General features: G+C 42.8%; 1 protein-coding gene across 1 annotated transcript; it reads right to left on the minus strand.

Moving 5' to 3' along the window:
• Positions 1-3,446: 3,446 nt before the first annotated feature.
• LOC110956307 (protocadherin-10-like) lies at positions 3,447-8,926 on the minus strand. Its single transcript, XM_022201682.2, has 4 exons — positions 6,121-8,926; positions 5,191-5,252; positions 4,981-5,093; positions 3,447-4,606 (listed from the first exon to the last, which is right to left on the minus strand). The coding sequence occupies exons 1-4, from the start codon at positions 8,641-8,643 to the stop codon at positions 4,332-4,334; spliced, it is 2,973 nt and encodes a 990-aa protein (XP_022057374.2). The 5' UTR covers positions 8,644-8,926; the 3' UTR covers positions 3,447-4,331.
• Between the last annotated feature and the right edge of the window lie 2,437 nt (positions 8,927-11,363).

Consider the following 11,363-nt stretch of genomic DNA (forward strand, 5'->3'; position numbering starts at 1 on the left):
CTTGATGATCTGTTAATTTAAAGGCCCCATATCGTACTCTTTTTCAGTAAATTGATCAAAGTTTCACAAGTCTCCAGAGTGCGTCTTTCAATTTGTCAGCTCAGGGTTGGTTCATTTTCATTATATCTGTTTAACTCTCGGTTTTAGGGCTGCTCTAATTAGACTTTTTTGCCCTGAAAGCCAGTGAGCAGCTACTATTCCGGCCACCTTCTAGAAGAAGACACTATCTGTGAACTGGATGACTGTTGGTCATTTAGATGTGAGGTAGCACCTGGGTTGAAATCTGTTTGGCTTTTACAATTTGGAGACTACTGTGAGGGTTCCTTAGGGATGGCAGATGTAAATGTATTTACACTACTCAAAATAAGTTAGGGATATTGTTATTTACATGAGTGCTTTCCCTATTTGGTCTGAATTTTAATGTAATAAGTAATAGTTCCCTTTGATATTACTATTAATGAATGAGAATAAGCACCATTTTCAGTAGTGCAATATTTATTACCCCAACAATTTAGACAATAAAAAGAAAGCCCAAAATAACCAAAATTGCCAAAGTCAGTAGCGGGTGTTTCCACCATTTGCTGCCATGACAGCTTGACAGTGACGTCTCATGCTCCTAACTAGCCTCATGATGTTATTCTGAGGTAACGCGTTCCACTCCTCCACAAGTGCTACATGCAGTTCTGCCAGGTCACGTGGGGGTGGGGTACAAGCATCCAGTCACTGCCTCAGCTGGTCCCAGACGTGCTCTATGGGGTTCAGGTCAGGGGACATTGCTGGCCATACCATATGAGGCACTCCCACTTCCTGAAGTGGGAGTGCCTCAATCACCAAATCTGTTTTGCGCTGACTGGTGATGCCTGCCCAGACTGTTGCACCTCCTCCACCAAAGCCAACCCTGGGGACCTTGTTGACCTCGGCGTATCGCTCACCTTGCCTTGTCCAGCAATGCTGACCACCATCATTTCTGTACAAGGTGACCCGACACTCATCAGTGAGCAGGATGGTAGACCACTGCTGCATTGTCCAGGTCACATGGTCTTGTGCCCACTGCAAACGGTCACGGCAGTGTCTTGGTGTCAGTGGAGTCACCTGCAATGGTGGTCTGGCATTCAAGTCAAAGCAGTGGAGTCAGTTGCAAACAGTTCATCTGGAAACCCTATTACCCCTCACTTCTCCTAAACAGGCCTGCAGCTGTGTGGCAGTTGCATAATGGTGTCTGAGTGGATAGGTCCTTAGGTACTGGTCATCATTGTGGTCCATCACTTGTGGGGCTCCACTCCAGGGTCTGTCACCAACACTGCCAGTAGTTCTGTGTCTCGCTGCAAGTCTGCTGATAACACTCCAAGTTCACGAGCAACATCTGACTGCCTGCTACCGACCTGAAGGCTCGCTATGACCAGGGGGCACTGCTTGTCTGTTAAAGTGATGTCATGTGTTCGTGGCTGCTTGAATGATGAACTGGGAATGACTTACTGACAATACCAGCTTTAATACCCCCAGAATGTTTAAACTGATGCCACATTGAAAAGGGTTGTCTTTTTGTATTTTTTGGTATTGGCCCCAATATGTAAGGCACACTGTACACAGTGAGACCATGACATGAAAAACACAAAATGAGGTGTGTCTGGCACCCTAATACAATTGCCTCCCTATCCTCAAAATCACTGAAGTGAAACAAACACCTTATGTATGAAATCCAATAAGGACCTCACAATATCTCTAACTTATTGTGAGTATTGTATATCCTAACGGCTTAAATGTTACAATTTTACAGCCACAAAACACTCTAACAATGGATTGTCACCATACGGGACCTTTAAAATTCATCTGAAACTGGCCCTTTACACTCAGCATTTTGAACATGAGGCAGTTCACTGAGGCAGTCAGGTACAAGCCCAAGATTAACCCACTGGTCTGCAAAAGCTCAGTTAGAGGCGATGGATCTTGAGGATAATCTCCACAGCAGTAATTTAAAACCTTGGAGTTACTGACCAGAATGTCAAGAGAAAGGTTAAGAACCATTCACAACAGCATTTTCTTCCCTCACCACCCTCATATGCACACATGCCCATGACTGCACTCTAGCCTTACATCAGACCCCTCTGCAGCCCAGTGTCAGCGTCAGAATCTGGGCAGAGAATGGCTGAATTTGTGAGGAGAACCTTTTATATTTACTCCTTGTTTTCTGACAGCCAGTTAGGAAATTGGGCTCCCACCTTAATAGCATGATGTCTGCTTGGATCTTATAAATCTGTGCACAGCTCACTTGTAACTGTATGTCGGATGACATTAATTATTAATAATGGTGGTCCTCACTGTCAGCCAGGGGCAGAGCCAGGGGTTGGCCTGAGGTGGTCACAGCTGCCACAGACTAAAGTCTGGCAACCCTTCTGGCTGTACTACATAAGCAATAGTGAAGCCTATTAGAGGTCTTTGTGTGTGCTCAAAGAACTGGAGTTACATCCAGTAACCAGTGTTTTTTTTGTTGTTGTTTCCATTTAGATGCTTTTTAACAGTGCAACTACCTCTAGTCAACTATATACAACCAAGGGCTTCTGTACAAGACAAGGTTTTCTCTGATTACTGTTAAAAAGTCTATAGTATAGATAATATTAAAATGCATCTGTTTTTTATACGGAAATTAAGAATCTAACATGTTTCCATTAGTTATTGTGATTTAAATTTTGCTGTTGATTGATTTGACACACTTGTACAGACTCTTAAAGACTATGGAAGTGGTACAAACAGCTGAAAAGTGTAATATTGACCCAGTAAAAAGAAGAAAGATACAAGATGAAAGGCTGGATGGACACAGTTTGATGTCAGTTAGGTCCTGAGCAAAACAAGGACACTTTTGACACACTTGTTTTATATATACTTGTGTAATTTAAATTATACATATCCTATGAGCTTTGCCAAACAGACAAAAAACAAAAAAAACACACACACACACACACACACACACAAAAAAACATTACATAAACAGCCATTCTAGGTATTTAGTCAACTGAAAATTCCAGTGGAAAAAAAGATACTTATACTGTGAGCTTTCATGTACTTCTACATTGCAGACTTACCTGCATCTGCAAACTATAAGAGTGAAAGAGAAATAACCAAAGATTATGCCACAACAACATGATCTCAGCTTGGCTACCTCTATAAAAATGATCTGACTCTGCTATAGTATATTGATGTATTTGCTTCAAGCCAATGAGTGCAATTAGATTTTGTTTTGTGTATCTTATCCTGTTTTTTTTAAGTGCTTTACTGGTATGCTGTGTCACTGGGTGGAGACTTTACACTGATGTTTCCCCTCCAAAGACATTTTCATCTTAATGGACTTCCTCTTTAAATAAGGGTTACATCGATAAATTAGCATATTCTTCTCAGAAGTTAAAGTGGAGCTGTTCCATCGGAACATGAAAAAAATATATAGACACAACTGGTTGAGAGCAGATTTATTGTTTTTAATATATACTGTACATTGTCAGAGATCAGTTCTACTAAGCATAACTATGGAATCATCTGTCAATATACAAACCCCACGCAATGATAAAAACAAATCTGAAATACATTTAACCAGTGAGTAAAATATGTGTCTTTATTCTCTGTCATTATTCTCCAAGAAGTGCATGACATTTGCAGTGACTTTCTGGGACTTACATCAGTTCACCTGTGTTACTGCCCTTGAAAATGTCATCAACATTTCATTGTGAAGTGTCAGCATGATGGTCGGCTGCACAAGAGGTCACATCATAGCTGGGATGCTGTAACACAATCTCTTAGTGAAGCAAGATGTAGAGGTTGCTTTATTACACTTGCCAAATATGTTATTTTTTAGTTTGGGTGCATTTCCTTTGTTTTAAATGAATCTGCACTAATTTTCTGTGCCTTTATATACCATTTTTGCATTGCTTGTGCATCATGCCTGATTGCAGACTTTTTAAAAATGATCAAAAAAAAGAAGAAAAAAACACTTAGGCATGTTTGGAGTCAAACTGATAGGAAAACTGTACATAGCTTGATTATCCAGACAAGATCTACTTGTGAATAACAGTGCACACAGAAATGATTTGATACTGAGTTTAACACTTCTAGTTTTACTTTTTATAAAAACATTTTGTCAGCTATTGGTAGAAACCTCTAGTGTGAAGTGTAAACTTTATTGCTAGCAGAGTATATTGGTTCACAGCTTTGGCACACAGCAGTGCGCTCAGCTAAACGGTGGATCTACAGAAAAGGTACCAGAACATACACAACCTTTGAGTTAAACATTTGCCATATCCCTACAGAACTGATTTGTAGCAGAATCTAAAGTGTAGTTGGTGTTATTTAAAGATAGAATTGCTGATGATACCGTCATCTTTATCAAAAGATTGTTCATAGTTGGAGATGAATCTCTTTTTCTTCCCAAAGGTAGAGAAGGTGTTGTACACGTCCAGCTCTCCTCGGTTTGGTGCCAGCTTCAGAGTGCTGTAGCCAGACGTGGTGCCGGGAATGTACACATTGTGCTGGTAGTCTGGTGGTTCGGATTGAGGCTGGGTGTACTTTGGAGTCCATGAGTAGTTTGGAGCTGCTCCCTCTTGAAGAGACATCTTGCAGTCTATAAAAATGCGCATAAATTGTATCTGGAGATTATCCCCATATTTAAATACAGTACACTTGATCTGAATAAGGTGCTTTTAAAAGGCATCCTCTTATTTGCAGCTCTTTCGCAAAAAAAAACCCCACTTCTTGCAGCGACTCAAATAATCCCCATGTTGATGTGTTAAAATACCCTCCAGTTTTTTTTTTTGTTTTTTTTTTTTTTGGGGGGGGGGGGGGATCTGGTATTATCTGCTTTTTGGTTTGCCATTTTATGTCAGACTAAATCCTCAGGCACAGAGAGAGAGAGAGAACTCCCCCTCCCACCTCACTACCCCACCACCCTCTGTTATGTGAACAATAAAGTGCCAAAATTGGACGGCTGCCACCTACCATTCATATGGTTCCCCCAGGTCCAGTATTGTGGTGCCATGGAGCAGGAAAACCCATCAGTATCATATTTCTGTTGTCGTGAAAGTGTGCCCTCCATATTTGCTGAACTGTACCTGTAAAGATTAAAAAAAAAAAAGCAAACAGGTATGAATTTACGTGTTTGTGCGCTGTGTGTCAGCATGTGGAAAATTGATTCGACTGTGCTTTCACCTCTTGTACGCCGAGTTGCGCTGGTTTTTGGTCCACGTCCAGTCCTTGTTTGAATACTTGAGCTGCACAGGTGAAACATAAAGAAACTTTGTAAATCAGTGACCACCTCATAGAGAACAGTTCCACTTCATTTATGTCTAGCTGAATGCCAGCGGTGGAGAAATTCATTAAAGCGCAAACCACAAAACGCCCGCTTATTGTGAATAAGCTGGAAACTTGAGAAAGCGTAAGCGTTACTTTTTTACAGGCAAACAAAAAGTGGATTTCCTTTTCTTATGTATTTTTTTAAATGGTGAAAAATGGACACACAAATTTAACATTATATGCGGCAACTGAGAATATACATCTCCTAAAATGTGCTCCATTTGTGATATCTAACCTGCTAAAATGAAATATTATGGAAACACTGATGCTGTTTACTGGAGCACAAATGCAGCAGCTGTGTCCTTAATATCAAGCAATTGCTTGAAGTCTGTGTAATCTCTTTTATCCTCACAACACCTTTCAGTCTGCAGGGTATGTTGGTAAAACATGTGGGTTGTTTGAGGCTGAATTATCCATTTGATTACCCACATAAAACACAGTAAGTGCAAAACTGTGTATTTTTTCTTTTGTGCATTTATAATATCATATATTAGACATTCATCTGACAGTTTTGATTTCACAGTTCGCATGCAAAACAGTTTTCTAACATAAATTAATAAAGGCTATGCTGGATCGTGTAGCGTCCCCTAGTGTGCAAAACGCATCGTGGCGCTTGTCCCTGTGTTAAACCTCTCTGTCATCCATAATGGATGTGAGGCAGCAGGACAAGTGAGAGACATGACTGAGTGGATATAGAGTTTGGATGAGTAGTAGCAATTCTCAAAGTGTTTGATAACAGACATAATCCTTCTTTTATGGTGATTCGCAGCTTTTTCAGTGTATTACCTCGTTCGGGGTCGCTGCTCTGGCGCTGGACAGCTCATTACGGTCCAGTGCGCTCCAGCCAGAAGTCAGGTAATCTGTGCTCTTGGTGTTATTCTGTTGGGCTGACATAACCGGACTGCACGGCTTCAGGAACATGAAGTCGCTTTTGGATGACTCCGGCGTCAGGCACATTTTGTAGCAGTAGACTTGAGGCATCGCGCCGTTGCCGTTTGGCTCCGCGCAGCCGGACGCACCACCGGACATCCGGACGTTCAAGTTAGACTTCTTGAACACCTCCGTCGTGGTGGACAAGTCTGAGCGAGAGCAGCAGCAGCGAGTGATGGAGGGGAAGCTGGACTCTTTATTGGACGCTCTGCCCTTCAGTCTCCTCACTGCGACGAGGACGATAATAGCCACCAGAAATGTGAACGAGATTGCGCCCAGAGACACGATTAAGTACAGGGCGAAGTTGGAGCTGTGATGTGGGCTTAGTGACAGGTCACCCAAATCGGGCTGCGAATCTGGCAGGCTGTCAACCACTGACAGAATGATGGAAACTGTGGCCGAGAGCGGCGGCTGACCATTGTCCTTCACCAGAATGACCAGTCTGTGCCTCGTGGGCTCTTTTTCCACTAACTGACGGATCGTCCTGATTTCACCCGTGTACAGAGCGATGCTGAACAGGCTCGGATCAGTTGCTTGCAGCATTTGATAGAAAAGACGCGAGTTTTGACCTGCGTCCGCGTCCACAGCGTTGACTTTAGTCACAAGGTAACCGGCGTCCACCGATCTGGGCACTACCTCGCTGGGTGTTGTGCCGTTTTGCGTGGTAGGTGACACAATGACAGGTGCGTTGTCATTCTGGTCCAAAATGAAAATATTCACTGAAACGTTGCTGTTCAGAGGCGGAAACCCCGCGTCTTGAGCTTGAACTATAACTTGAAAGTTTTTAAGTTGCTCGTGGTCGAAGGATCGTAGTGCGTAAATGTTTCCATTGTCGGAGTTTATGGACACATATGTGGACACGGGCATTCCCTGTATGTCCCCTTCAAGTATAGAGTAGGACAGGTATGCGCTCTGGCCAGAATCTGGATCCACTGCAGTCACTGAGCAGATGGATGCTCCCGGTGCGTTATTCTCGGTTAGATATACAGTGTATGAGGGCTGTTTGAAGTGAGGCGCGTTATCATTCACATCAGACACTTGGACTAAGATAGTTTTCCTGGTGAATAAAGGTGGAGAGCCCATATCTCTTGCAGTCAGGGTGATGTTGTACTCTGCAACTGCCTCCCTGTCCAGAAAGTCACAAGTTACTAGTGTGTAATAATTCTTAAAGGAGGAATGGAGCTGGAATGGGACCTGGTGGGGGATCTCACAGTCCACGTTCCCGTTTTCACCTGAGTCTTTGTCCATCACACTGATCACTGCAATCACCGTCCCCGGGGGCGCGTCCTCCTGCACAGGAGTGGACACTGATGTCAAGATCACCTCTGGAAGGTTGTCATTTTTATCCAAAACGTTCACTAACACTTTGCAGTGCACTGCCACAGCAGAGGGGCCCTTATCTTTAGCTTGGACATAAATTTCATGCATCCTGGCTTTTTCGTAATCTATCACTCCTTTGACTTTGATTTCTCCTGTGTGCGGGTCCACGCTGAAAAGCTGGCGCACTTTGATGGGAGCGTGGCCGCTAAATGAGTAGGTGATATCAGCATTGGGACCCTCATCTAAGTCGGAAGCGTTGAGTTTTATGACCACGGTGCCTTTGGGTGCGTTTTCAGCCAGCCTCACTCTATAAAACGACTGATCAAAGACAGGCGCGTTATCGTTTGCATCCAAAACGGTGATATCAATTTGCGCAGTGCCTGATCTCTCCGGTGAGCCTCCATCCACCGCCGTCAGCACCATCTGATGCGCGCTCTGCTGCTCTCTGTCCAGCGGGTTTTGCAGGACTAGTTCTGCAAATTTGCTGCCATCACTGCGCGTCTGTATGTCCAAGAAGAAATGCTCATTTACGCTCAGCAAATAGGTGCGGAGCGAGTTGGATCCAACATCCAAGTCCTGTGCGCTCTCAAGTGGGAAACGGGATCCTGGCGCAGCGGACTCCGATATGTCCAGGTTAAACTCGCTCCACGGGAAACTAGGAGAGTTATCATTCACGTCCAGAATTTCCATCTCCACCCTGTACAGCTCCAGGGGGTTTTCTATGACTACTTGCAAGTGAAAAGAACAGGATAAACTCTGCTCGCATAGTTCTTCCCGATCAATTCTTTCATTGACAAATAAAACTCCATTTTCCAAATTTACCTCCACATACTGCTTCTTGGCACCGGAGACTATCCGGAATCTGCGCGCAGAGAGCTTGTCCAAATCCAGTCCAAGGTCCTCTGCAATGTTGCCAACAAAAGCTCCATGCTCCAGCTCCTCTGGGATGGAGTAGCGTATCTGTCCCCACACTGCATCCAAGAAACAAGTGAACAACGCAAAACGGTACACTACATGCCATTTCCCACACAGTCTGTTCTTCGCCCGTTGTGTGTCCATCTGTAGGCTGAAGCAAATCCCCGCAACTCACTCAGAGGACCGCGTCTCCAGTGGATTCATATGAAAAGATCAAATCAGAAATGTGCAAAATTACAGTCTGGGGGAAAAAAAAACTTGACATTGGTGGGACTGGAGCAGCGACTGGCAGCCTGAGAGAAAAGAGAGGAAAGAGAAAGGGATGTGCAGGGGCTACTAGCCTGTCTCAGATTAGTGTGCGCTCTGTGTGTCTGCGTGTGCGTGTGTTTATTATTGGCCCTACTGTTCCAATAGAGAGGAAACGACATCTGCTCGGATAATCTTTCCTGCCTACTAGCCCGATCAAATTCATGTCACAGACTCCAGGCTTTGACCGCAGGTCAGAAGTACTATATTCAATTTCTTTTAAGAGTGTTTCATCATTTTTGAACCGATAGTGAAGCATTAACGGATATAAACACACCTTACTGCAGTGTATTCACTCTAACTCACGAGACAGGTGAAAACTTACAGCTGTAAATCATTTATTCTTAGGGAAGCTCTTTATTATTATGATTATTTTTTAATATTGTACAAAGTGCTGCTATTACAATATAAGACGCTGCATGAATGAAACCGTCTCTTTGGAGCAAATCGATTATTGGAAACTTTTGAAATAAACTGTCATAACAAACCGGAGCTATGAAAGGAAATCTTGATGAAAATCCATTATTTTGGGTTATGGTATTAGAAGAAGTTACAATTTCATTAAAGCCTTTATCAAATAAGAAGAAAGAAGTCAATTTAATATCAGCATCTGTAATTCTACTATTGAGCAACTATGGAGTCTCTGAAGACTAATTTTAAACCGTAAAATTGCATAGCTGTCCTCAGGACAAAGCTGCACATCACCACAGTACCTTTGCAGAGATTGCCTCTGTTTAAAACTGCTTTTTTTCCTCTTCCCCTGCATATATCAGTGTATTAATACACAAATAGAGCAGTTGTATCTATTTACCATCCACCTCAATGCATCCTGCACCCGTTTGCTCTGAAAACCCCAGTTCCCCTGGTTAAAAACTGAAAACACAATCTGTCTGCAGCAATGGAACTGCAGCAGATGGTGAGGTTTTCCATGGGCTCATGCTCTTTTTAATTAATGGAATGGAGATTAGAGGGCATTTTCCCTGGATCATTAGTGAACAGAGGAATTAAGACATTTTGTGAGGAATAATCCCAAGGCTATCCATGTGATGCACATGTGGTTTTCTCTCAGTGGTCATATTGACCTGCTTTTCACAGCCTAAGTGCATGGCATCACTTACGCATTGCAGAAACTAAGTAGCTGGGATAAGGGGACACAACCACCACATTTAGGGATCAAAAATACAAAAGAGATTATCTCTCTGTCACCTCCCCACCCCTCTCTCTCTCTCTCTCTCTCTCACACACACACACACACACATACACTGCCTCTCTCCCCGTCCCTCCCTCCTTCCCTCACTCAAGGGCAAAAGTAGAATATCAATCCCTTTGTCTTTAACTACTTTTCAGCTTTAAAACTGTAGGATTAGAATAGGTTAGGCAGTGTTCTCCAGCTTTTAACACTTAAGCGGTTTTAGTTGGAAATAGTGTTGCGCTCTCTGCTAAAATGGGAAGATGTCTGTCATGTAACATGTTCTGAGTGCAACTAATTATTTTAGATTTTTATTTAACCCCTTGCGAGACAATGCAGATGTTATCCACCACCTGGCACCAAGAGCCAACAGCAAACTGACAGCGATGTCTTCTCACATGATTGACTGTGAGGTTATGAGAGGAAACTCATAAACTTTTCTCCTGTTTCCCTTGCTACATAGTGTCCAGCTGTTTCTGTTACACTAATGACAGGCACATTGTGTGAACAGAGTGCTAATTAGAATCATTAAATAGTGAGTGAATATTAGACATCGTATGGCTTTTCGCAATCTGATCAGCAGGGAAAGTTTGTGAGTATGATGTGGGTTTCATGCATTCACTATGTGAGGTGTTCCAATAGAAAGTTATGGTTTAAGTTGATCAAATACGCTTGATTAAAGAAACAATACTTGTAGAAAAACAAACAGGTTTTGGATCAGTCTGGGTAACTCATCTGTAACCATAGATTTTCATTTAACAAGAAAGTAATTCAACATGCTGCAAAAAAATCCATTTGGATAGTACCTCGTGCTCATAGTTGATTGCGTTTTATTATTAAAGCGTCTGTTGCACCATGAAAATGTTGTTCTCTTTCCCCCACAGAAAAATCATTGCATGAAAGAAATGAGAGGATAAGGACTTTGTCTATGTTTGATTCTTTTTTTTTTTTTTTTTTTTTTTTTACAGAGGTTGCTACTGAGCCGGAATCTTGATATTTATCATCACAGCATCATTACTTGCATTAAGCTCAAGTTGTGTCGATGCTGTCTATAAAGCAGCTTCAGGGCTTTATGTGAACCCACCCACCTCCCTGCCCCCAATAAAGCAGGTTTTCATGAGGTCATCACCTGAGGTATTAAACTGAGCGCAGCGTGTTTGTTTTTGAAATGTCAGAGGGAAAGCGGGACAGGTGAGTCATGACTGTCACATGGGAGCTGGATGACGCTTAAAGTTGGCACATCGGAATCATTAATGCTAAATTTATGCCTGATGTGTGAGAGTGACATTATGACACGCTGCTGTCATAGCTTCAAGTCTACGAAGTCATGTCATGCATGCAGTTCAGAGAAGGCAGCTGACAGCAACAT

This window comes from Acanthochromis polyacanthus, chromosome 17 (assembly GCF_021347895.1).
Source record: "Acanthochromis polyacanthus isolate Apoly-LR-REF ecotype Palm Island chromosome 17, KAUST_Apoly_ChrSc, whole genome shotgun sequence".
NCBI classification, from domain to species: Eukaryota; Metazoa; Chordata; class Actinopteri; family Pomacentridae; genus Acanthochromis; species Acanthochromis polyacanthus.